At 41.1% G+C, this 27,939-nt stretch overlaps 1 protein-coding gene across 5 annotated transcripts in view; it reads right to left on the minus strand.

Annotated features, from left to right (window-relative positions):
• Positions 1-956: 956 nt before the first annotated feature.
• Positions 957-27,939, minus strand: part of RNF111 (ring finger protein 111) — a 272,738-nt gene continuing 245,755 nt past the window's right edge. For 3 of the 5 annotated variants that reach the window (XM_030188739.1, XM_030188758.1, XM_030188731.1), the window contains 4 exons: positions 9,343-9,435; positions 6,709-6,804; positions 4,267-4,394; positions 957-3,223 (listed from right to left, as the gene is read on the minus strand). In XM_030188739.1, coding sequence (XP_030044599.1) covers positions 3,106-3,223; positions 4,267-4,394; positions 6,709-6,804; positions 9,343-9,435 — 435 coding nt within the window. In that variant the 3' untranslated portion in view covers positions 957-3,105. The remainder of the gene's footprint in view (positions 3,224-4,266; positions 4,395-6,708; positions 6,805-9,342; positions 9,436-27,939) is intronic. The other 2 variants (XM_030188746.1, XM_030188754.1) reach the window with 2 other exon arrangements.

A 27,939-nucleotide genomic window follows, 5' to 3' on the forward strand; every position in this document is an offset into this window, starting at 1 on the left:
AGCCACTCTCTAGACCACATCTGGATATTGTGCGAACTATATGGATGAAGCTCTCTAGACCTGAACATTTTACCCAAGAATGTGTGTATCAATATTAAATCCAGACTGTGGGATATCAAATATAAACTTAGTTTGAAATTAATAGCCCCTACATAATTAAAATAGTAAATGACAGGAGATAAGACTAGCCTGAGCAATCTAGTCTGCCCATAAGGTGCCCAAGGTTATATTGAAGTTTAAGTGTCTTCTTGTATGTATTCTGGTGCAGACCCACTACCATTATGGTCATTATCTTCTGAACAACTTCCAAGTCTGTGGCCTCCAAAACTATACAGTGAGTATTACTCCAAGTGTGGTCAGTTTCATAACTACATTACAATGTTGGTGTACATAAAAATGCTATTACATATTACAGAATTATACAAACCAGTACAATATAAATAAAAAAAATACTGCTAATTATGTAAAATTCTTTAAAACCACCTCTTGTGAAGATTTTAAGCTGCATCTACAATGAATATGCCTGAGATAAACCTGCATGCACTATATTATATGCAAATTATCTCAGGCATATTCATTGTGAACATCCTGAAAACCTAACTAGCTGGGTGTTTTCTGAGGACTTAAGAAACACTGGTATAAAAGAATAGGGTAACTGGTTCACACATTGTGTATGTCACCACTTATGACATCAGTCAATATGGACCAATGAATATTCAAATAAGGCTTAAGCAATTGTTAACATGGCTGCTCTCAGAGAGTCAAAGGAATTGCCAAAGATGCTTCAAGAAGTAGAACAATTTAACTTCACACTGAGAAAAGTTCATTACTACTACTGGTCTACTTTTGGAACTCTGAAAGAGCACAAAGTATAGTTTTAATTTACATAAAGACAACAAAGTATAGTTTTAATTTAAATAAAGACAGGCTAAAAGGTTTATCATTGTGATGTAGGCTGCAGTTTTATTAGTAGGTTTTCAATACCAGAGAATAAATTTCCACAATGGCTCATCAGTCTGGGATATTTTAACCTCAAGTTTCAGTGTTATTACATTTAGCAGTATACAAACTCATATATTTACACAGAAAATACATATGGTACTTTATTACCTATAGTAGTCAAAATATAATTTTCATAAAGGCAAAAAATGGGAACAAAATCATAGTAGGATGCTCCCTCAAACTTGTGTTCCCTATTCTCTCAGGAGTGATAATAGTGCTGCAAACACTTCAGCTGCTTCTCAAGGGCTCAATTTTCAGTCTCTGCTCCTCCACGTAACTGGAATTAACTTCCACTTTTGCAGATTTTCAAGGCTTCTTCCTTCTTACTCTATTTTAATGTCCTCTTTATAGCTGTCACAGTTTAAATGGCCCACACTTAGTATCCCAAACAACCAAAGTTTGATAGCCAGGATTCCATTTCATTGTTGTAGGGTCAGTCAATATTTTATCTTTTTTTTAAGTTATGCAAATCAGTTAAAGAGAGGGCAAACTTTCCTTCAATCTAACTAATTTAAATACTTGAACTTAAAATTGGCCATCAATCACAAAACCTCACTGCTCAGAAATGGAAGTAACTGTTTCCCACCTCCAAATAACTATAGACACAGTATTAGATAAGATCAACAGTTAAGATTAATAATGACAATTTTGATTAGTATAAACAGAATATTTTTCCATTTCCATTGGTATTCATATTTTCTAATGGAATTAATGACCTTGGAAGACACATATAAAACCACTCAAAATAATCGCGTTTCTATAAAACAAATTCAGCCCTGCTGTGACAGACGTGAATGAGGTTCACAAAACCCCTGCAACACATTTAAATGATTTTTCACATTCTAGCAGAAAGATTTTAAGAACAGCAATTCCTGAAGCAGAACTGCAACACTTTAAATTTTGTCTGTGTCCACAGAGAACCCAAGAAACATCACTTATATTTGCAATCAACTAATGGACTGTATTAGTTATATCAAATGCAAAACAATTCATAAGTGGGCCCCAAATCAAAACCAAAAAAGTATACAGTGGAGGTCTTGGGTTTCTTGTAGAGCAACATTCAGAAGTTCATGTTACCAATAAAAAAACAAAACACACAAATGGATTTAGCTAAATTTATTAAATTAAAAACTAATAATCCCTTGGAAAGAAAATCCTAGGACCTTTAAAAAGTTCTATAAATGCATGGTTACCTGCCATTATAGCTGCAAGTCTATTTCTTGACAGAATACTTTCACAATACCAATATGAGCCGATAACTCACCTAGCAGAGATCTGTAATCCAGCTAGTTGATAATTAGTGTTTGTTAGCCATTTCACAGCAGCAAAAATTTTAAACGATATGAATTTTTCTAGACAATGTAAGGAAATGATATAATCTACGAACATTAGTCTAAATGTTTTAATACGGACATACAAATGCATTTCATTGTGTAGAAATGGAAAACATAACACAAAGACATGATGGCAAAAAAAGTTACAGTGGCATGTATTTTGTGTTATTTGACTAAACAGAGCATGTATTCTGTTCCCAGTATTAAAGTTTTTTTTTTTTTTAATTCAGAACTGATATTATACAGCAGCCAGGCTTTTCCTAATTAAGGAATGTCTTGATACACATTATTTTTTTTCTAGATTATCTTTATACATTAAAACTAAAATACATGATCGATTAAATTAAGATTAGTACTTGATGAAATCAGTCCCATAAAGCTCAATACTAAAAAAAAAAAAAAAAAAAACACACACACACAAAAAAAAAATACACACATCTACTTTATAGAGCAGCTAATCTTGCCTGCAAGTTTTGGGGGTTCACAAAGCCCATAGTATGTGCAAAGAAATGCAATATAAGAACCATGCAAAAACAGAATTACACTAAAATGGATTAAAAGAAAAAATGTAAAACCTAAAAAAGTTTTATAAATACATTAAAACGCAACTGTATACAAAGTCTATAGCATTAGTTATACTATATGGCAGAGCAAGCACTCTAGAATTCAATGCTTCCAAATCTGCGCAGGTAAGTCATGCCATCTTTGGTTGGCTGCAGTACCAGGATGAGCAAGGGTAGAAGGGTCCCAAGAGTTCAGGAAAATCCTGTCAACTTTCAGTAGGCAGCTGCGCCTCAATGTCCACTCTGCAAATGGGGCACTTCTTATTAGTGATCAACCATTGATCTACACACACTTGATGGAAAAGATGCATACATGGAAGGCGCCTGTCATACCAAAAGAAAAAAAATGAATTAGCTTATTAGATGAAATCCTCTAACTTTGCTTTCTGTTCACATGAGGCAGCATAGACACAGAAAGCTTACAGCAAGGAGTGTATCTGGATGCCACAATAGTATTCCAGTGGCTTGTTTCCAAAATAGGGGGCCCTTTTATTAAACCACATATGAGCACCAGTTTGGACTTACTACCCGGCTACCGCGTAGCCTGGGCAGTAATTTCATTTTTTTATGCACGTCAGAAAATAATTGTTATTTTCTTGCACGTGGAGGAAACCAGGCGGTAATCATTATTCTACACGCTTAGACAATTACCGCACAGTTCCCGTGTGAGACCTTACTGCTAAGTCAATGGGTGGCGGTAAGGTCTCAGACCCAAAATGAATAAGCGCCAAGTTTTGCCAAGTTTTATTTTGCCACAGTCCATTCTCGGCAAAAATGTAAAAGCCCATTTTTCAGCACACCTTAGTAAATGGACCCATAACTGCCTTTACTAATCCTCCACACTAAGGGTCCTTTTACTAAGGCACACTAAATCTGTTAGTGAGAACAGTAAGAAGGACCCCAACACACTGTTCCTTGTTAATTCTTTTCTGTAATCCAAAATCTTACAAAATATTATGCTAAGAAGTGTTCCCACTGTGTGTAATCAAACAAAAATTCAATCTAGATACTTGAACATAAAACAGTAAAAATGATGTCTGAAGAAAGTTTTTCATCTTGTGAAGCAGGACTGTTAAAAGATGCAATTCACACTTTTGAGAAGTTACATGTGGGAAAACACCAAAGCATTTGTTAATTCAACAATATCATATAGCAGGGAGTGGCTGTCAGTCCTTTGGGTCTGTAACAAGTCCTATATACTTAAAACTGGGAAATTGTACAATTTTCTTACCTGCACGTGAACTGGCAAATGAAAACTAACCCACACTCATTCTAGCTTTCCCTCCCATCCTTCAGTTTCAGAAACAACTGCTGAGACTAAACCAGAACATGTAATGATTTCTATTTTTTAATTATGTTTATATTACCTGACATCTTCACCTTCCTCTAATATAGACAGACAGATAGTACACTTTTCCTCTGTGTCTTCCTCTGTTCCTTCCTCTCCATCTTGCTTGCCATGCAGTTTCCTCTGTGAGAACCAATCAGTTGATACCTTATTAGTAGAGATGATATTGACAAACTGGGTAAAAAATTCTCATGCAAATTAACAATTTAGTTTCAACATTTAAGAAAATATTGGTTAAACACCAAATCTCCAATATGCACAAAAGTATCAACTTATTCTTATAGGTTTCAACCATCCTCTTTCCTCAAGCAATTAGAGCTAAATTGGTTCATGCCAATATTAAACATTATGGCCCAGATATAGGAAGAATTTCTCTAACTACACACAAAGGGCTTGATACTATAAAGCATACTTATGTGGACCACATGTAGGTGCTCCCAAGGCTAGCATCTGGGCAGAGCTGGGACAGGGGTGTGAAGTACACGTGTACTAGTACAGTGCAAATGGACACATTTGCATATGCCTTGGAGCCGGTTTAACTGGGAGCATTTGTGCATCACTGGGGCTTATTCTAGAAGCCTATTTTATAGAAAACACATACAGGCATAAATTGCTTTTATAAAGAAAAGTATAAGATGTGAATTTTTTCAACAGATATCCTGTTATAAAATGGCCCCACAAACCTTTTTAGTTCATCTGGCACCAAAATCATGCATACATGAATTAAAAGTTTACCTGTACATTTTTTTTCTTGTCATTACATACCCAGCTATATAGGTTATCTGCAATCAGTTTTTTTTTAATTAGTATTTCTCTCATCTCTAGCTAATGTTTCTCAGAAACATGGTAACTTTTCAGTTATATCTAAATTAAAACGTCTATACTCTGGAAACAATTTAAATGAAGTTTTGCTTTTGTAGTTTCATAGGATGTAAAATGTTTAAGAGCTGAAGCTATATATCATAATATTTTTTGTGATCATGACAATTAGATCTTTGGATAGTTAATGTGCAGAGCTCATATCCTGTGTCTTGATCAAATTAAAATTTCTATGTAAAAAAAAAGCTTTAGTAGTTACTGGACAGAAAAAAATATATATGTTTTTTGAGCCAAAGCCATTAGATAGAAAAATGTAGGAAGGGAAAGAACCCTCAAACTTTGGATTCCATTTTCACAGTGCTGTTGATATTATGTTGCTGTTTGGTGTGTATATATATATATATATATATATATATATCTATATAATTTTTTTTATAAGAGGTTACACTACAACCCATTTATCCTGTATACAATTTTTTATCCCTATATTCTCCACCTGCCACCATGCCTCTATTATTTTTACATGGACAGGCTGGCAGAGAATGATGGGACAGTTTTCACTAAGCTCACTGTTCAGTAGCTATAGATTGAGGAGGACAGGATACTTTTGTATCCGAGGGCCGGGGGAGCTAGGAAAGTGAAGGGGAAAAGTAATGCAGCTCCACTGCCCCAGCAGCTTACAAGTCCAAAGTCAACCGAGAAGCTGCAATGGATAACTTTTGCAAAAGTGTGCAAAACAATTGGGACTCCTCCAGTACAGCCAGCTGGTGTCACCATAAGAGCTCTCAATACTCAATTTCTAGAGCAGCGCTTCCCAAAAACTTTTATCCAGTGTAACTCCAATTTACCACTTGAAAATTCAAGTAATCTTTCCTTCCTTCAAACACATCCTCTGCCACCCCTTCTCCACTTATCCAAATGACGAAAGTCAGCAGTAGAGGTAACAATGGCCAGAGTCAGCACAGGGAAAAACAAGCCCTGTGCTGGAGCGTGGACTTAAAGATCTCAGTACTCTATATGGGTTCCCAGTCTAATAGGAGGTCCACACAGTACAGCAGGCAGGCCTATGAACATTCACAGGCTCTATCTTGACTTCCACTACTGGGGACAGGACATAGTGGAGGTCTAGGGGTAGAGAGGGCAGCCCTGTTTGTGACACATTTGGATCCCAACCCCCACACTACAAAAGCAGCTTTCTACTGCAGTAATTTTCAACCTGGTTTTCAGGACCTGCCCAGCCAATATGATATTGAGAATAGCAACCATGAATTACATAAAGTATATTGGCATACACTACCTATACTGTACAACCTAAAAACCAGACAGGCTGAGTGAATCCTGAGAGTCAGGTTGTAAACCACTACTATACAGCTCTAGGTTTCAATAAGACGAGAAACAGAAGCACATTTTATGTACACATTTTCAAACATTTATTTGAATACAGGAAAAGATGAAGCAAAGGAACTGTGTACATTTGTTCGGCTACTAAAACATTAATAAATGCAGTACACAAGACTCCAATCATAAGAAAACCAAAGAAAAATCAGTAACTAGGTCAAAATATATGCAACCTTGCAAGTTAGCCAAAGTTTTCAACACATTTTAAAAACGTGACTAAAGACAGAATTTCAGTGGTTCTCACCTTCTTATATTTGTGAGGGTAAGTGCATCTTTCAATAGTTCCCTGGGAGGCACCACGATTAACATTTCCTAATCGCTCTTCCAAATGAATAAGCTCCTGGGATGGAACAAACATAGAACCAGCATTACGAACAAGAAGCATTATAGTTCAATACTGAAGTTAAAAATGGTTTAATTCAGGATCTCGCCAAGCAGACCAGAAGCAAACAGCAACACAAGAGGAACCGTGAAGCAGCAACAGTGTAGAGGGTCACAAATGAGAAGATAATGTGGAGCCAAAATCTAAGGAAATTGATTTTAGAAGTTGTCTGCCTATCCCAGTTCTCAGGTTTTCCAGGACTCTGCCAGCCTGCTTTTTCAGTGTATTAGATTTTTGGACACTCCGATTGTGCGACATACAGGAAGCTTTATACAGCTGCTACATCTTGAGACCCCTGAAGCAAGCATCTGCTGAAATACAGGCAGTGTCAGGTTCTCTAATAAAATCAAGTTCCATTCATTTTGGCTCTGTTTTGTCTCATCTGGCCCTCTTCATTGTTGCTGCTTCTTAGTTCAGGATCTGAACAAACCTCATAGGAATTTACCTATCCTGAAAGTGCTTGTTGTAGACTATTTTGAATTAATTTACTAAATAATTACAAGTGCTAGTATTTGGGAACCGTCATCCATTCTCATTTGGTATTCTTGCTAAGTGTCAAGCGATCCTGACACGGATCTCTTGGGTCACCTGTACCATCTATTTACCATGGCTATTTCCAAGTGTATTGCACTGTCAAAACACCAACTTTTATTTATAACTGAAAAAGTTATTGGATCTGAAATCTAGGTGTAATTTTGAGAGTTCTACCTAAATGACCTTTTACCCCCATTTCACCAGTGAAGAGCTTCTTAAGTGGAGAAGATTCAGATCAGACCATTTAGGAAGACAAATGGAGCATTTGCACAAAATTTGTTTTGACATTTTAAGATGTTAATCTTGGTTGCAGTGAGTGTCTAGTGCTATAAAAAATGCTATATACTTTAACTATGTATTTCTGCAGAACAGAATCCATAGAGAGAGGCAGATCTCTCTGTCACGTGCACATAATTTATCTGGAGGGGAGAACATTAAGCAAACCACGTAGGAGCCCTTTTACTAAGCTACGTAGTGCGTGGGTTCCCCTGCGCACCAAGGTCACTTTTAGTGCAGATATAAAATGGCTGATTTTTAATTTCCTCAATTAATGGCCATATGCTAATAGCCACATGCTAATTTCCCAAATAGCATGCGAGCACTTACTGATATTTAATAAGTGGAAAGGGCTCAACGCTAACCATGTGCTAATCAGTACACACATGGCAATGTGGCTGCACAGATTAGTGCTAGGCATGCCTACTCTCCCACCCCACCCCCCCACACACACCCCAGTGCTAAAAAAACAATTGTTTTTTAGCGTGTGGGAATTGAGCTCAGATGCCAACATTACCACAGGATGCCTGAACGCATCCTGCAGTTGTGCATTTTCCTGCACAGTAAGCATGCGTTGCCACCGCTTAGTAAAAGGACCCCACAGACCACAATAAAATTTGATTTTATGGTAGATGTTAAATATGCTATCCAATATTGTTTCAAAAGTCATGAGAAGTAAAGTTAATAGTGTAAAAAATGAGTTCTCTCTCTCATTCTGGTGTGTGGTGTTTGACTCCTGAGGTACCACAGAATCTGCTAACAATAGTGGTAATTCCTGCAACAACACTATCATAACTTGCTCACTAGAGCAAGTATATTTGCACAGGAGATTTCAGAAGTGATTTAGCATACTTCTGGTTGTATACCACAAAATAGCTTTTGACTGCAATTTCTTCCATCTACTTCATGCAAAGAAACTTTTACACAAGGTACAAGTCTTATGTACTGCAGTAAACTGAGTATTCTAGCCTTAGGCATTTTAAAAACCAAGCAGCCATATTCTAGGATTTTAAGGCTAAATTCTGAAAGCTGTTTACCACACTTCAATGATATAGTTTTAAAGATTCAAGGAAACACGTTTCATTATTCCATACCAAGAAAGATTGCCAACATGTTATTTTTCTTCATTTTCTACAGATGTGCACATTTGGGGGGGAGGGGAATATGTGTACTTGGTGGTAGAGGTAGAAGGAAATATGAAAGGCAGCTTCTTTAATACTGCTCGTTCACAATAAAATATGGTTTTAGAGGGCCAGTGTTCAACAACTCTCTGCATCTGATGGAAACCCATTTACTTCCTATATATGGTGGGAATGCTCGACTCTTTCAAAAATTAACCATCAGCTAACATATAGGTTTTTGAAACACCAATATTTAGTTATCAACTAGTATTGAAGGACTATGTTTTTTCTTTTATTTACCCATCTAGTTCTCTCATCAGTTTTTAAAGCAACTATAACTTTATATAGGAATAAAGCTTTTAAGATGTTTATTCTGAATGTTCCTTAAGTATTTTGTTCTATTGTTTTCAACCTGAAATACTAAAACATGGTTATACAAAATTAGAACTCTGTGTAGATCTCTCATAGGAATACTAGTAAATAAAATGGTCCATCAGCTTCCCTCTTCTGCAAAACAATGGAAAAATGCATTATGGTATGTATCTAAGTTTCTTCTATTACAAACCTCAAAATTGCCCCTGAAAGGACCTCTGAATGACCTTCCATCCAATCCAGATGAAATGTAACGGATGTGAGGATAGCCCGCCATGTCTGGAACCTAGTCAAATAGCAGTTAAAATAGTTAAAGCTACTCAAAACTACTTGAGCTAAAATAGACATTTTTTTCCTCCCTTCCTCTATCAAAACTGCTGGCTTCAATACTGCCCACAAGAACTTGCTGACAAAGCTACTAAAATGTCCACTGGCCAGATGATACTAACACCACTGCATGTACGATTATCTTTGTGCTGTGTCTTCCAAATAAATGTACAAGCATCAATAAAATGAAGTTACTTACCTGTAGCAGGTATTGTCTGAGGGCAGCAGGACATGTATTCTCACATATAAGTGACCGTCATCCGAAAGAGTCTGGTGTGGACGCTGACCAGCATAATATCTCTTTAAGAGGCCTTTGGCAGCATCCCACTGTGCACGTGTGGGGTTCCTTCCTGCCCGATGCACAAGTGCGGGACCAGCAGTAGACTTCTATTGCTGAAGGAATACAACTCAAAGAGGAGGTGGGAGGGGATGTGAAAATACATGCCCTGCTGTCCTTGGAAAAAATCTGCTACAGGTTAAGTAGCTTTGCTATCTCCGAGGACAAACAGGACATTGTTTCTCACATATGGCTATCCATAGCTACCATTCTCACCGAAAGCAAAAAAAACATTAGGCCAAGAGAAACCTTGCAACGACAAGTCCCTGGAAAAACAAAATCTGATACTACATATATATAAAAAATTACTGGCATTGAAGGTGTAGCTTGGGACAGAAGAAACAGCCCTAGGAGGGTGGAGTTGGATTCTAGACACAAACCCTGCAGAACTGTATGTCTAAACCGGGAACTCTGCTCAAGGCAGAAGAGAGATTGAATGTGTAGACGGTAGCCCATGCTGTAGTGATGCAGCCATAGATCTGACAATGTGAATCATGACATAACCCTCCAGAGTCAGTCCAGCCTGTGCAGAAGCGAATAAATGCAGTCTGCAAGCCAACTGGATATTATGCATTTAGTAATGTCTTCCTCTGATCTCAGATTAAAAATATAAAAAAAAAAAAAAAAAGCTGGTTGGACTGCCAAAAGGCCTCTGTCCTCTCCAGGTAAAAAGTCAAGGCTCGCAAGCAGTTCCAGGAACGGAGCATATTCTCACCAGGATAGATATGTTTGGAACAGAATGTCAGCAGGACATATAACTGATTAAGATGAAAATCCAACAACAGACTAGGAAGGAATTTAGGAATTTCACTACCCTGCTGTGATGAAATTGCATCTAACGCGGATCCCTCCACCAAGACCCAAAGCTCGCCGACTCCGTGGGCAGAAGCAACCGCCACGAAAATCGAGATCAGGTACTCCAGATGGCAGGAATCTAGTGGCTTAAAAGGCGCTTTCATCAGCAGGATGAGAATGATGCTGAGGTCCCATGACACAGTTGGAGGTCTGAGAGGGGGCTCGGTCAACAGGAAACATTACATGAAGAGAACAATTAAAGGCTGTACAGACATTGGTCTACCCCCAAGACTGATAAGCACATTTCCACTAAGGTGAAACCTTACAGAGTTAGTGTGCAAACAGACTCAAAGAGATGCTGGAAGTATTTAAGCAGTCTTTGTGCAGGAAAGTAGGACTGCTCTGCCTTCACACTAGACAGCAAACCTACTCCATTTGAAAATTGTACACCTCTTGATGAAAAGCTTTCTGGAAGTCAGCAAGACCTTGGAGAAACACTCAAGCAGCTACAAGGAGGCCATGCATTGAAGAACATTGAGGTACAGGTCTACCTTCAGACCCCAGAGAATCTTTGATGTCAAGGGCTGCACCAGATGGGTGTGTGCTGACCTCAGCATTCGATGCAAGACCGATGTCCAGGTCTTCTCCCTTGACTGAGCCTTCTCCAGCACCAAGGACTGTGCTGTGGCTAGTGCAAGTGCCCTTGATGCCAAACCGCTCTGCAGTTGTAGAAGCCCCCAAAGCTCCTCCTTGAGCATGGCTCAGATCTCCTCATGAAGTACAGGCACGAGTAAACATTTGGGAGTCTGTGTGCAGGAAGCCTGCACATTTGTCAGTGCCGAAGGTCACAGCCAAATGTCATAGCCAGAGGACATCGGGCAGCTAGGCACTATCACCATGGAAAATTAATAATCCACCCAGCGTCAACAGCTTTCAGAGACTAGTGATGCTAATAAACCCGGAACTCCTAGCACCATGGGTTAGCAATGTCAATGTTTCATTGCCAACGCATATGCCAGTCCTTGGAAATATGGGATTCTCTCGCACACCTCTACAGTGTCAAGGCTGATGCTGACTAGTCTCGGGGTGCTGATTCAGCGGCCAACATTGATGCTCATAATCCCGGTGTTTGGAAATAGACTCAACAACTAATGGACCCGACATCACCGATGGCATCATCGAAAAACTGGTCTGATACACAATTAAGACCCTCGTGGTGTGGTCCCAAACTGTGGATACACCAGATACAGGGGTCAGTGACTAAAATAATTCTGATGTACCAAGCTTGAATATGCTTGGTGCCTTCTGCGATGTGTAGTGAAAAAATGGCCCAAAGGAAAGGGCTGTATGGGTGAGGGGAGTCAATTTAACTGATGCCAGAAAAACAGTCTATGCAACCCGGCTCAAGCTGGCCTTAAGACAACCTTAGAGCTGAAAAAAAATTAAAAATGATCAATAATGCACAAAGCTCATGAGGATACACACTGATGTAAAGATTTTAAAAAAAGATGTGAAACAGCGCAAAACCTGCAAGGGAAGGCACTACAAAAAGAAAACATTGGGGTGCTGGAGAGATCATAGACGTGACCTCTCTCCTCCACAGAAAACGAAAGACTGCTGGTCCTGCGCTCACGCACTGGGTGGGAAGGCACCTGCACATGCATGGTGGAACGCTGCCAACAGCTCTTAAAGAGATATGATGCTGGACAGCGTCCACACTGTGTTCTGTCAGATGATGTCACCCCTATGTAAGAAAACATCCTGCTTGCCCTTGGAGAAATCCATTTTTGTTAATTTAACACCCACATTTCCAGGTATACAAATAAAAGTTGGGGATGGAGGGGCAAGGAAGAAAATAGCCATAAAAAAGGATACTGTACACCATTTTAAGGCAAAAGCAAACTGTAATGTATATTACAGTTCAAGGTTTCACTTAGTGGATGTACCCGTGTTCATTTACAAACCTGTGTTTATTTACACATTTAGTATGCATAACTTAGCAAATGCATGCTGCATTCATACTACAAACTAAAGAGGTCAAATGATGTACATGGAATACTGCTTCTCAACTGGGTATACTTCAGTATCCACTGAATTTCTCATAGCTTAAAGACTATACACCCACTGAAGTCTAAAGGCAAAAAGTATCAGAAAAAATGTTTGAATACATTTGGGTGGGATATCAGCTATCACATGATTCTTTTCATTTTGGATTTTCTTTCCTTTTTTTTTTAATAAGTGATATTAATGTTTAACACTTTTCAAATCTACTACTGCTTACCTACTTCCAGAGGTAGAATCTAATTAAATCAAAGAAATGCTATGCTTTTTCTTCTTAAAACTACTTGCAGGTCTTTCATGTAAATTCAGTAATGAAGTGCTTTTAAGAAAGGGGAAGGGTGACTACAATCCATTCTGAAAGGTAACACATGAAAGAAATGTTGGCCGATCATTTTTTTTTTTAAACCTCAAACTCTTCTAGGAATTCTGGATACAAACTCCATACAAGTATTAAATAAAAGGAGCAAGGCTTAGCTCAGGGATCTAGACTGGCTCTCCTTTTTACCTATATTCTTAGCTACTCAAGCAGCTTTCTGTTTTTCATAGCTTTCTATATGAAAGGATCCCAGTACCATAGTCTTGTTACATCTGTGACCTTGTGATGTTTGACTTGAACAGCAAATACAAAGCACTGATATTCCAAAAGAACAGCATTCCACTTTGCTTAGGATTAAATTATTTGTTTAGAAAATACAGCAAAATACACTTATGAAAAAATGTTTTATGAAACTTGGATCTTTACTGATGGTAGAAGGAATCATTCATGACACTTTCAATAAAGATTGCTCTATTTGCAAAGAATACACCAAAACAGAAGAATACCTAAAGTAAAACATTGTTTTAGGACTCAAGTAATTCAAATAACCAATGTTTTTCTTTCTCAGCAAATTATATTAAAACTCTTTGTGATCTTAAGCAAGTCACTTAAACCCTCAATTGCCTCAGGTACAAACAGATTACGAGTCCTCCACGAACAGAAAAATACATACTGTACCTGAATGTTACCATTACTATGATAATTATACACTGCCTGCAAGACAAAGTTAAATACATAGAAACCAAACAGAAGGGCTATTTCTAACTGCTAAGTGCAGCTTATTGGGTATGTTCTACTGCTATCAGCTTTTATCATCGGTAGGCTATTTAATCAACTTTGGCATGGACACTATTTAGCAGACAAATAATATAGAGTATTGCTCCATTAACATTAGGGAGGTTTACCCCCCCAACTTAAATGCCATTTGGGAAATAATAAGCAGAGATAATCTATGCACAACACTGCTAATTGTCAGTCAATATTTAACAAACCAATCTGACACCATATCTATGTGGTATCTACATACAGAACTATTATCACAAAAATTTAAAGGTTGCAAATTATTCTTCACCGTTTTCTTCCAAAGCAGATCAACATTGTTATATTAAAGTTCTTGCATAGAAAGCATCACAGTTTACAAAGCAGAGATCAGAGACGGAAAACTACCAAGCACTACATTGCCTGGGTACCTAAAATTCAGGCCTAGCACCTGGACCAGGGAGAATTCGACAACTGTTGGCAAGGAAAAAGAAGTTATGGCAATTGCCAATGTCCCTCCTGTTGGGCCACAAAGTAGGTACATTCCTGGAGACCAGGAAGCATGGGAAGGAGGGATGAAAGGAAATGGCAACTGATTGGAGTAGAAAGAGGGTGAGCAAAGAATAGAAGTAAAGCAAAACAAACAAAATACAAAAGGGGGGGGGGGGGGAGGAAAGAAAGAAAGAAAAAAAGAAAAAAAGAAAACAAATGTAAAACTTAAGAAAAATACAATTTTTGTGCCTCTTAAAAATCTGTGGCTGGCACTTACGTTTTCTAAAAAAATATTTCCACTCCTGGCAGACACCTTAATGTTCTTCCTTGCAAACTGTGCATCTGAAATTTCCATTTTAAACTTATACAAAGGGTAATTTCTCAGTTCAAAAACATAGTAACATAGTAAATGACGGCAGATAAAGACCTGTGCGGTCTACCCAGTCATAAACTCATTTTACATGATATGAGATACTTTATATGTATACCAGAGTTTGATTTGTTCTTGCCATTCTCAGGGCACAGACCTTAGAAGTCAGCACAGCAGGGTGGTCACGTGATGCAGTGAGTGACGGTGGACGTGAGATACATCGTGGCTCCGGAACCCTCCGCTAAACGCGAATTCTGAGCGCCCCTATCCCCGTAGATTTGATCATCACGGACCAGGTACAAGAACGGGAGTGCATGGACAGATTTTTGGTGCAGCAAACAATGTCGGCGCCCACAAAAACAACGAAGCGAAAAGATGAACGGCTCCGAGGAACGGAAACCAAGATGGCGCCGACCTCGCCGTCTGTATCACCAGCCCATGCCCCAACAGATACGCTGGTAACGGAGCTCACGGAGGCGGTCGTCCATGCCCTGGATTCAAGATTTGTACAACTATCGGAACAAATAGCGGGACTAACAAACACGACTTCTGAACTCACGCGCCAAACTGGCTAACTTGAAGCACGAGTCTCGGAGGTAGAAGACACCCAGCAGACACATGGAGCAAGCATGGGCAAGCTGGAACAAATAGCAATGGAATGCCAACAGAAATTGGACGACTTAGAGAACTGCGCAAGACGTGAGAATCTATGATTTATAGGCTTCCCAGAGTCGCTAGCAGATGGGCAACTTAAATTTGGCAATAGGAATGGAAAACTCTTAGCAAAAATGGTAAAAACGTGGGCATCTAAAAAATTCATTCATATGCTGAAAGGCCCAGACGGCACACAGAAACATAGGCCAAAGGAAATCCTACAGCTTTTTGAGGACTATTTTACAGGAATATATGGGGCAGATCCAGAACCAGTAGGGCAGGAGCTAAGGGATTATTTAGAGGACGCTGGGATGCCACGTCTCTCCCAAGAAATTAGCAACCAACTAAATGCCCCATTACGTACACAAGAGGTTCAGCAGGTGATTAAGTCTCTAGTGGGAGGAACAAGCCCCGGGATAGACGGATTTTCAACGGAATATTACAAGATTTTGGGACACAGGGTGAGTGGGCCCCTAACAATATACTTTGAGGAAACGGTGGAGAGAGGAGCCTGGCCCCTCAGAGCAAATGAGGCTCTGATAACCTTAATACCGAAACCTGGAAAACCCCAGAGGCTTTGGAGGCATATCGACCAATCTCGTTGTTAAACGTAGACCTCAAAATATTGGCCCGACTACTGGCGGATAGGCTAGCAAAACATCTACCAGCTTTAATAGGTGATCATCAAGTAGGATTCGTGAAGGGGAGACACCCAGGGCTCAATGTCCGACGATCATTACTAGCGCTAGCGCAGAGTCAAGCACGTGACGACCCACTGCTCCTGGTGAGCCTAGACGCGGAGAAAGCATTTGATAAAGTGCATTGGGACTATCTTTTTAAGGTGCTTAAATATGTGGGACTAGAGGGCATGTATCTAAAAGCAATATCAACACTATATACAACACCCACAGCGCGCGTCACAGTGAATAATATGACTTCTACAGCCTTCCGTATACAAAGAGGAACGCGCCAAGGGTGCCCGCTCTCCCCTTTACTCTTTCTATTATACCTAGAACCCCTCTTACACATGGTGAGCAAAAATGAAGAGATTTCGGGAGTAACACTACCACAGTTACAGGTAAAGGTATTGGCCTTTGCAGACGACATCCTGCTTACTCTTACAAATCCGCAAAACTCACTTGCAAATCTACTAGAAACAATAGAAGAATTCAGATATTATTCAGGGTTCACACTAAACAAACAAAAATCTATAGCCCTGCCAACAACACCCACAATAAAGACAGTGGATGGGACATTTTCCTTTACAGTGGGGTACGAATGCGATAAAATACCTGGGCATCCAGATACCAACACAGTTGAGGCAACTATACCAACTTAATCTAAAACCACCATGGGAAACAACAAAGACAGCATTACGAATGTGGCAAAAACTACCCCTCTCGCTGTTGGGGCGGGTAGCCCTATATAATATGATTTTAATACCCAAATGGACATATGTGGTACAGGTGTTGTCATTGTTCATCACAAATCAAGAAGAATCAGAGCTACACAGGCTGCTTAACAGATTTCTGTGGGATGGACGCAGGGCCCGAGTGTCACTGAAGCAAACATATCTACCTAGGGATAAGGGGGGCCTGGAAGTATTGAGCGTTAAATGGATATCAGTAGCGGGCGGCATGCGACATATCGCGGACTGGTTCAAGGGGACATCACACTTTTCTTTCCCTGAAACGGAGTGCAGTCTGCTGGGAAACATTCATTTTAGCTACTGGCTACATGTGGGACCGGGAGGGGAGAAAATCCCAAATCCCATAGCATTACTATTTAAACCTTTAAAAAAGACGTAGAACTGGATCTGTACCCTATTCAAGTTTAACACGAAGGTGACTCCTTTCCTGCCCTTGGGAGGCAACGAGGAGTTCCCGGTGGGTAACTCCTCGGCCACCTTTACCAACTGGAGAGCTAAGGGTATATTTTTCTTGTTCCAAATTCTGAAGGAAGATGGTATGCTATGGACTCAGGAGGAGTTGCAGAGACGCCAGGGATTAGAATGCCAAGATTTTCTAGCATACACCCAGTTGCAACATTATTTACGATCACTACCCAGGTCCTTGCTCGAAGTTAAAGTGCGTAATCAACTGATAGAAATTTATGACTTAGAGGCACAGAGGGTGGTCCCCTTGAAATACTATCATATGCAGATTAAAGAGGCACAACCAACAGCTCAATATGCCAAGTTGGCACAAGAATGGACAAAGGAACTGGGGCTAAGCATTGGGGAAGCCAGCTTGCAATCCTGCTTACAGACATGCTATAGAGAATTTGGAAACGCAGATATTCGAGAAACCCAGTATAAATTTCTGATGAGACTCCATATCTCACCCCATAGGGCATTCAAAGCAACACTGAGGCAAAGAGACGACTTTCCAAGTTGCACGGGTCTGGGAGCACACTTGGGACATATGCTTTGGCACTGTCCACCGATACTAGCCTTTTGGACCTCACTATGTACACAAGTGTCTAGGATGTGGGGTATTACATGGAAACGGCACCCAGGACTGTTGAGATGTACACGCTCCGAGGAAGAAACAAAGCAGGATTTAAAGCCTTTCTGCGCAGATCGGTGATGATGGGGAAGAAATCAATACTTAAACAATGGCTGCATGAGGAGGGACCCTCGACCCAACTGTGGTGGGCTTACATGATCTCACTTTGTGCCATGGAAAGAAAAGATGTTTTGGATCTGGCCTCCCTAAAGGGAGAAAAGTTTCCGCAATGTCGGCTACCGTTTATGGACACATTGACTCCGCTAGCACGGAGTAGAGTTATCAATGGTTAATTATAATATTAGAGACATACCTGGTGAAGAAGGGTGGGGGGGGGGGGGGGGGGGGGGGGGGAGTCATGATCTGGAGGGTAGGGAAGGGGAGCGCGGCGAGGGGGGAGGGAGGGGGGAAGAAGAAAAAAAACGAAAATGGGTGATGATAAATAATGTAACCTGTGTTGATAGTGTCTAAATTGTTTTTTTTTTGTTCACAAGACTTTGGTGTATGCTAATTAATGTTGTTGTTACCAATAAAAGTTCATATATATAAAAAAAAAAAAAGGCTGGGGAAGATCAGGTCACGGTTTCAGCGCTGCACAGGGCCTTCACACAGATCTGCCCAGAAAAAGATTATGTGGAGGTGGGAAGGAGATGGAGTGTGGATCTGTGCAGATCTGTAGACTGCCTTGACTTTAAAGTACTGGTGGGGAGAATGCCTAGTCTCACGACAAATGCAGAGCTAAGGGAATGTCAATTCAGGATACTGAATCGGGCTTATACGACAAGTAGATTCTCCACAGTGTGGATGCTGCCACATCATAGAGGGAGATTTTTTTCACGCTATCTGGGCGTGCCCGGTTGTGAGAAAATTTTAGAAAAAGGTGTTGACATTTATAGGGAACATTTTGGGGATGCCTATACCTTTCTCCCCGTCTGGATCATCTAGGAGCTTTTGCAATGTTGGGGAGGGGAGGCTGACAACTAATTAGGAAGGTTAGTATCAAACATATAAACGGCAAGTGACCGACTCAACTGCAAATGCGCAGCAGAGTCGGAACGCTGAGAGTGTAGAAGTCCAAGCCCCGCCTCCACCAGCAGTACAGCCCAATAGGGAGGAGGGCTTGGGCATGGGCGTGGAAATCGGAGAAGGGAACAGGGAGGGAAGGAGGGGGCAGAACTGAGGGAAACAGATGCAGCAATGGAGAACCTACAACACGATAATGGCGGAAAGAGGGGAGCGACGCCGGGGGGGGGGGGGGACGGCAAAATGGCGGCGGTGGGGATGGCGAAATGGCGGCGGCGGGGACGGCAGGGCACAGGAGGCCACAATCACGGTGGATGGGAGCCCGAGGATGGAGGGTAGGGGAGAGAACAGTTGATGGACATAGCTGGATGGAGTGGATGGGAGGGGGGAGAGGAGGGTTGCTGGACATGGGGGGAGGGCAGGGGAAAACAAAAAACTAGCCCGTTGTTACGGGCTTAATGGCTAGTTGTGGGTAAAAAGACAATTTTGGGGGTATGTGTAAGTCAAGACCCTCCTTCTTTCTGGGTCTGGTGTAATAAATTTCATAGTTTAATGATTTTTGAAAGCAAGCACGCCCGGAGATCACCTAAAGGAAGGAAACCCTTTGTGTTTGTTGGTTTGTGGGACATACCTTCAGTCACTTTCCCACAGGGCCCGAAGTGGGGTTTTAAATACACTCTAGATCCTGATGTGGAGCGAGTGTATGTGTTTTTTTTGTTGTTTGAGTGTTGAAGGGGGGGGAGGGAGTTCAGTGTGCTTGGAAAGTGGAGCACTTGAGCTAGATGAGGGAAGGCCACTAGGGAACAGGCCTTCTCAAACCTATTCAAAGCAGCTGTATTGATGTTCAAGTGCTTGCTTTTTGTGATCCTTGTTCACAGATTATCAATAAATATGTATGAGTGTAATGTATACATGGGAAGGGGGGACGACAGAATTACACTGTAAAATGATGAACAACCGACTACGTTTTTGTATGTTCTTTACATGTTCAGTAAAACAAATTTTAAATATAAAAAAAAAAGTCAGCACAGCACTCTTCTTGTACTAAATGTTCTGAAGCTAACATCGAAGCCCCCTAAAATTTACACTCAAGCCCATCCATATCTATTCAGTCATGATCAGGGCATAGACCGTAGAGGTCTGCCCAGCACCGGTTTTCCTTCCCAATTACCAGTGTCGCAACCCAACCTCCGCTAAAACTGGAGCCAGGAGTTTCAAGCAATTCATAAATACATAAGTCTGTGACCCCTCCTGAGATGGTTTGCATGTTAGCAAAATTTATACTCAGTACATGTTTAGATTTATTTTTAAATTTACAGATTGACATTTGATTATAGGCTTCACCAAACAGAAAACACGAACACTACAATCATAAAGCACCTTCTTATTTTAAAATCTTACCCAACTCATCCCTTAGTTTATCTATACAAACAGATAATCTGAAAAATTTCAAAAGCTACAATTAGGTTCCCATTTACCATACACAGTATCAAACTAATCTGTTATAAAAGTATATAATAAACAAGAACAGGCCTTATCCTTTCTCCTAATAGCTAGCTGTTCTCAAGGCTCAATTCTTCTGGCAATTAATTCCATAGCTTGGTGCATGAACAAGCAAATGTTGGTTGCCTTATAATTTTGTTGCGAGTACCAAAGTGCCCTCCCAGGAACATGTTAAGAACTTACCTAAGTTATTTAGGGCCTCACTGCAAAAGAAATATAACCACTACAGAACTGAATGATTCTATAATTGAGAACCAATGGAGATCCTTAAAAACTGGCAACACATAATCATGTGCTTTCTAGTATGTAAGCAACTTGGTGGCTGTGTTCTGAACCAGCTCAAGCACTAGCAATTGTTTTTTTTTAGACAAACCATTATATAAACAATTACCAGTCAAGAACTGCAACGGAGCAAATGATGCATGGAATATTGTTTATTGATTTTAATATACCACCTCTCAACTACAGTTGGAATCCAACTTTTCACACTAAGATCAGAATCTAAATGGACTCTAAGGTGACATTTGACCAAGAAAGGTTGCCGAGCACTATACTTTTAAGAACTCAGCAATAAAGCTGATACTTGAAGGGTTGGGATTGGCGGAGATTTTCTTCCGAGGGATGGGAGGCTGGAAGTGGGCAGGGAACCCTGGACTGGTAAATGGGAGTATTTGTATCAGAAGACAGTATGATTGGGGTGTTGGGGGTACTGGCTGGGATGCCCTTATTACTCTATTAGAGTGGTTATCAACTCTTTGTATCATTTGTATAATGCTATCATGTAATGTCCTTCAAAATAGTGACCTGGAATGTGGGAGGTATTTCTTCCTCAATTAGGTGTCAGAAAATACTTCAAGCGCTAAACCAACAGAAGGTGTCCATTGTCCTGCTCCAAGAAACGCATCTAGATGCTAGGGAGCATCAAAAGCTTTGTGTCTGGTGGGTCGGTTCTTATTTTGAATCTCTGGCACGGGCCAAAAAGGCGGGTGTCATTATATTAGTTTGGAAAGGGATCCAGCTCACTACTCACAAAATTATTCATGATGATGCTGGGTAATTTTTGTTGGTTCATGTAACTATTGAACGCCAACCACAGCTCCTTTGCAATGTTTTTGCACCAAATACTTACAGTAAAGCTTTCTACAAGCAGATTCACCATCATCCTCAAAGCTTTGATGGGGTTCCTATTTTTGGTAGGAAGGGACTTTAATGAAGTGGGGGATCTGAGGCTAGATAGATCTTATGGGACAATGAGTGGATTCTTCCACGAATCCCGGGGTATTCCAATGCTGAGTGAGATACTGGATTTGGTGGATGTTTGGCGCACCTTGCACCCGGTAGAAAGGGACTCTATTCACTTGCCTCAAGAACACACCACCATGTCCAGGATTGATTACATTTTCATATCTCACTGTCTGTTTACCATGATACAGGCAGTAGAGATTGGACACATTAAAATCTCTGATCATGCTATGGTACCTGCTTGCTTGGAGTTTCCCGGGGCATCTCCAAGACACTATCAGTGGAAGTTCCATGTTCATCTTTACGGGGACGAGAGATTTCTAGACTTTATCTCACTGAAATATCAGACATTTAAGGAAGTGAATACTGCTCATGTGGATAAATCCTATATTGGGATACTGCGGTCAGAGACAGGGAGCTGCTCCGGTTGGAAAGGGAGGTTACAATGTCTGAGACATCTTTATAGGATCCACTATAATGTACAGGTTAAAACTCAGCTTTTAGAGTGGCAACATACTCTAAATGAATTAATTCATCACACTACCCAAAAATTGCAGTTATTTTCAATATCAATTATACAAGAATGCAAATAAGAGTGGTAGATTGCTAGCCTACTTGGCTCGTCCCTGTCAGAGTCCCTTTAAGATTGATGCTCTGTACTCCTCTACTGGGTTTTGGAAAATAAGGATGCTCAAATTAATTGCATTATGAGAGACTACTATGCCCATCTGTATTCGTCCCCTGATCCTACTCCTTTGGAAAGCTCTGGTTGGATCTTCGCAGTTGGAACCAGACAGTTTGGCTATACTAAATGATCCTTTTGCAGTGGAGGAGGTATCTTGGGCTATACAATGGGGACCCCTTGGTAAGGCTCCTGGACCTGATGGCTATAGAGGAGAGTTCTATAAGATGCTGAGGGAGGAGGTTGTATCCCCACTGACTTCTATGTTATAATAGGAGTGGGAAGGCTGCCTGAATCCTTGCGGCTAGCCCAGATAGTCCTTTTGCCAAATCCGGGTCGAGATCCACAGAAACCAGAATCAAATAGACAGATCTCGTTGCTCAATTATGAAGCCAAATTATTTGCAAACGTTTTGGTGAACTGTTTATCTCGTATACTTCCTGATATGATTGAGGATTCTCAAGTGGGTTTCGTGCAAGGCCACAACGTTACCAAGAATGTGAGAAAGATTCTTGTTACTCTAGAATTGGCAGCTGGTTAAGACGTTCCCTCCGTGCTGATCAGTTTTGATGCTGAAAAGGCCTTTGACAGGTTGGTGTTGGATACTTATGGAATATGTGGGGGGGTTTTTTCAGGAAGCGATTTTGGCTTTGTGTTTTCTTCCTAAAGCTCAAGTGAGGGTGAATGGACTGCTTCCCCCCCCCCCCCCCCCCCCCACTTTTCAATACATCGTAGTACCAGACAGGGTTGACTGCTCTCACTGCTTTTGTTTGTCCTTACTCTGGACCCCCTCCCTCCGTGACATTCAGAGGAATCCAGACATACAAAGCTTTCAATTAGGTACAGATACCTTTAAAATAGCATTTGCTGACTATTAGTTGGTTCATGTGACTAATCCCCAAGTATCAATAGGGGCTTTATTAGAATGCATGACTGAAAATGGGGATTTTTCAGGATTAAGGTTAAAGCTTGACAAATCAGAGGCATTGCAAAGGGAAGGGGGTCAAGGTGTGGCTTGGCAGGGACACTAGTCAATGAAATAGACCGGTGAATCTTTTATTTAGAGATGATGTTGGCTATATCATTTGAATGTTGATAGGTTGTTAAAAGACACCCAATTCCACTTCGAGAAATGGAGTCATTTATCTTTATCTTTAATGGGCAGGATAAACCTCTTTAAAATGATTATTTTTCCTTGCTGGCTCTATGTTTTACAAGTTTTACCATTGCACCTTTTAAGATCTACAGCTGTTAAACATGCTGTGTAGGAATTTTTTTTTTATTTGGGGGGGGGGGGGGGGGGGAGGAAATAAAAAATGTGTGTAGAATCTTTATGATTCCTGGCCACAAGGAGGTTTAGGTCTACCTTGCCTTAGGTGATATGATCATGTTTATCTTCAGCGGCACCTTAGGGTTTGGTTGTTTGGTACTGAGTAGTTTACTCCTACGCGATTGGAAAGGGAATTGTTTACACCTTGGCATTTGAATTTTCTTTTGAATGCCCAGACAAAAAATTTGCCTCGCTCTTGTCAGAGTGTATTGCTGCAGCCACTGAGAGGCATTTGGAGGGCTCTTTTGAATTGTTGGCATCAGAACCCAAATGCTAGTGATTTATTGTCATGTAGGGGTAATGCAGATTTTCCATCAGGGCTGGAGTCTGGATTAAGAGATGTTCCGACAGAGCATTTTCTCAATGAGGAAGGTGTTTTCTATTCTTTTCATGATTTACAGCAGAGACTCTCCCTAACTTACATAGATTATTTTGCTTATCGGCAGCTGCACCACTATTATTCTAGCTTAGATCACAAGGCTGTGCATACAAGGTTAGGTCAGAAACTTCGAGATTTTTTACAAGATGTTGTTTTTGGTCAGGTTTCTGTATCAGGTTTACATAGAGCTTTGGTTTCTCTTCTTCCTCCCCGAGAGAATGGTCCTCTTAAGGAGGCTTGGAATAGAGAGACCTTGGGTATGAACTGAAAGGGGTGGATTTTTAAAAAATGCCCCACCAATGTGGTTTTTTTGCGCTTCGTTGGGTGCATAAATCGACGCCAGAGTGACAGACCGATCACCCAGTAACACACTGAACATCAGAAATCTCCTCTATCTCAATTCACTTTCTCCACCTGGAACTGTAATGAAGAATGAAAATGGCCACCCCCCCCCCCCCCCTTTTCTTAGACCCGTCAATCGCAGATGCACAGAAAATGTGGGGATATTGAGGGTGGCATAGAAACTTTTCACGGTCCCGTCTCAGATGCATTTCCTGGAGAAACACCACTTGAGGTTTAAAATGTGTCAATTCTTTAAATAGCTTCTGGCGCTTTTGTGGAGAGTTCAGGCCTTTCACATTATAAGACAAAATTTTTAGATCATCTGTCATAACCAACCTTTGGTAGGCAAGCAGCACAATGATACAGCATCCCTGGAAGCCCCCCACATCCTCTAGAACTACAAAAATCCCCAACCCCTTGGTAAACCCCAAAAGTCCCCCCTCCAATCCCACCTCCCCATCCCCACTCTATCCACTCAACATTCATACCCCCAATAGACAGCACCCGTAGGCCCTGAATGGGAAAAACAGGAAAATCCCCCCAAAGGCTAAATAAACCCCCTCCCATCTAACATTAACCCCATTCACACATCCCCACACATTCTTGTTATAACAGCACATGTAACATCTAACCAAACAACAGGACCCACACAGTCTACCATCACCCCTTAGGGCAAGTTAACCACTCTAATGAAGAAACAGCAGCTCCAAAATCCTCATAACTCTTAAACGATTAAGACAGGCTTTTTGTAAAACCAAAGAAAAAAGACAAAGTCAGGTTTGATCACGCTGCTTATCTTATCTTTCTGGGGGATCCGCTTCCATTTCTGCAGCTGTGCCCTTTTGGCGGGAGCCAGTTCACCCGGTGGGGGGGGGGGGGGGGGGGGGGGGGTCGCCACCACAGCCAGTCCAGCTTCGTGCAGGAACTTCTATACCTCCGCCATCTTGCGAAATCGGGCCTGCTTTCCCCGGACAGAGAAACACAACGCAAAAGGGAACAACCATCGATAGGAAATCTTTTCTTTTATTAGGATCTCCAGAACTGGCTTCATCACTCTCCTCTGTGACAAGGTAAAAAGCGATATATCCTGGAAAACCGTCACCTGTGCTGCATTATAATCTAAAGCTGGTGATTGACGCGCTTTCAGCTACAACTGTTCTTTAAAAGCAAAAGATGTGAAGCGCACTATTATGTCTCTTGGTTTGCCAAGCGTTCTATGAGCGCGGTCAATCCCCACGGAGTCTAAATCCAGCGATTCCCTCATAATTTTCAGGCAGAGGGTACAAACCACTGCGAGGACGTCCTCCATATTGTCATTTTCCGGCACCCCTCGAAACCGGACATTGTGTCTCCTATCCCGGGTCTCGAGGTCATCACTTTTATAATGCAATTCGTCCGTCTGCTCGAACAGCTGCTGTACACGGGTATCTACCCCAGCGAATCTCTCCTCCTGCTCTTCTACGTACTCTTCAAGTGTCTCGACCTGCCCCCCCACCAACTCTCTAAGGTCGAGGCTAATGGCGTCCACATGCTCTAAAATCTCGAGCTTAGAGGCCTTCAAAGGTCGAGGCTAATGATGTCCACATGCTCTAAAATCTCGAGCTTAGAGGCCTTTATTTCGGATCGGATTTCCTCCAAACATTTCACTAGCTCTTTCAGGAGACTCTTCTTTGGGGTCGGGTGCCTGACTTCCATCTGAGAAGAGGCCGATTTCCGAACCAGACGACCGACCCGCCACAGGTGACACGTGTCTCGAGAGGTCCCGCACTAGCTTCCGTGCCGAACAGCACTCCCCCTCTCTATGCTGGGATCCTAAATTTTTATTCATGTCGGTCCTAGTCAACACCGTTTTGTACCCAATCTGGGAGTAACTCGGGTCCCGATGTCGGCAGATTTTGCAATTTGCAAGCGGGGAAGTGCAGGAGCTAAAAGCTCAGGCGGCCATTCAGCCTCGTGACATCACTTCCTCCCTAAAATGTTCATCTTTAACCATACAGCTACTACTGTCTGGTATCAATTTAATATATCAACAACAAACAGGAGGATGCATCTCAGAAAATATGAGAGCAGCTACACATGGTCCCCTTTGCTTCACAGGTGCTGCTCGAATAAAGTTTATGCCACTGGATACCAGTTTACTGGTCTAGTCCCATCAATACATAAGAGTTGTAAGTCATTTGTATAGAGCTGACACAAAAGCTATAACTGGGCACTAAAATTTATACACCCACTGAATGCATTCTAAGCCCTATTCTCTAAATACAAGACTATTTTGTATAGCACATATTTGCAAGGGGGAGTACATTTGGGCAAAGCATGGGTGGGAACTCTACCCATTTACAGTATTCTGTAAGTTAAGCATGTAAGTTATTACTATTACTATGTATTCTAATACTAATTGTATTGTACCTTTTACAAATGTTTATAGTTAGCCACACTAAACCCAAACTTGTTTGGGATAATGCAGGGTATAAATGTCAAATAAATTTCCTTGTGTCCATATGGCATTCAGGTGCCCACAGTTAGGCCAGCTCTATGGTCAGTGTGTAAATGCAGTCGTATAAATCTTATGCCCGCTGATACTAGGGTATATGCTTGTATTCTATAAGAAAATTTAGTCAGAATGGGCTCCTAATTATGCGGCCTCGGGGCACCTACATGGAACCACCCAGTTAAAGAATTGTCCCTTTTATGTCCAATTGTTCTATCATTGGAAGACGAACAGTGAACGAAAAGCAACTGAACTATATCCTCCCCTTCCATTCTTCCCCTAACCAACAACAAAAAACCCCAGCCTGCCCTGTAATCCCAATCCTGGTCAGATGCTCTACAAGCAGCTGACAAAATTTGTCAGCAGTCTTTTGACCAACACATCAATAAGGCACTTTGTCCTAAAGTCAGCTACCAGCTGCACCACACTTAAAGTAAAGAGAATCAAGCAAATATCATCGTTTCAGTGCCATGACCTTTTTGGAACATGATTGTATAGGGTTAACTGCGCCTATCTCTTCAAAATAGTCTTAACATTGATGGAAAGCCCATTTCTTCATAAATTTGCTTAAAAAAAAAAGAAAATGGACACTAGCCTATAACAATCAGTCATTTAGATCATAGTGCATCTTTAGGTTTGGATTTACCACCAGTAATTTACAACCAACCATAGCTACAAATACATGGGCACTCTTTGATCCAGATTCCTTCTCCTTTTCTTGATTGATTTGATTTAATTTGCCCATTGCTAATTCTCTAAAAATAAAAAAAAATAATAAATCTAGGCATTACTAATTCCACAGTACTGAAAATGGCACATGTATCGAACATAATAAAGAACGTAAATTATGGACACTACAGCAATGGAGAAATTAAGCTTTACCTGCTAATTTGCTTTCCTTTAGTCCCTCTGGACCAGCCCAGAACGTGACTGATGGGTTGTGCACACCTTCCAGCAGGTGGAGACTGAGAACCGTGACTCTAGGGAAGAGCGCCAATAAGAGCCCTTGACAGCTAGAGAAAGATCCAGTATTACCGTAACAAAGCAGAAGGAGAAAAGCAGCAGTAACCTTGCCTGTGGATCCGCGAGCCTGAGCACCCACCAGCACATTGCTAACAGAGCCAGTACCTCATATAAACGTGCTTTCATAAAATGCCACTCCAGGCAGAGCACGCGCTAC

Source organism: Microcaecilia unicolor, chromosome 1 (assembly GCF_901765095.1).
Source record: "Microcaecilia unicolor chromosome 1, aMicUni1.1, whole genome shotgun sequence".
Taxonomy (NCBI): domain Eukaryota; kingdom Metazoa; phylum Chordata; class Amphibia; order Gymnophiona; family Siphonopidae; genus Microcaecilia; species Microcaecilia unicolor.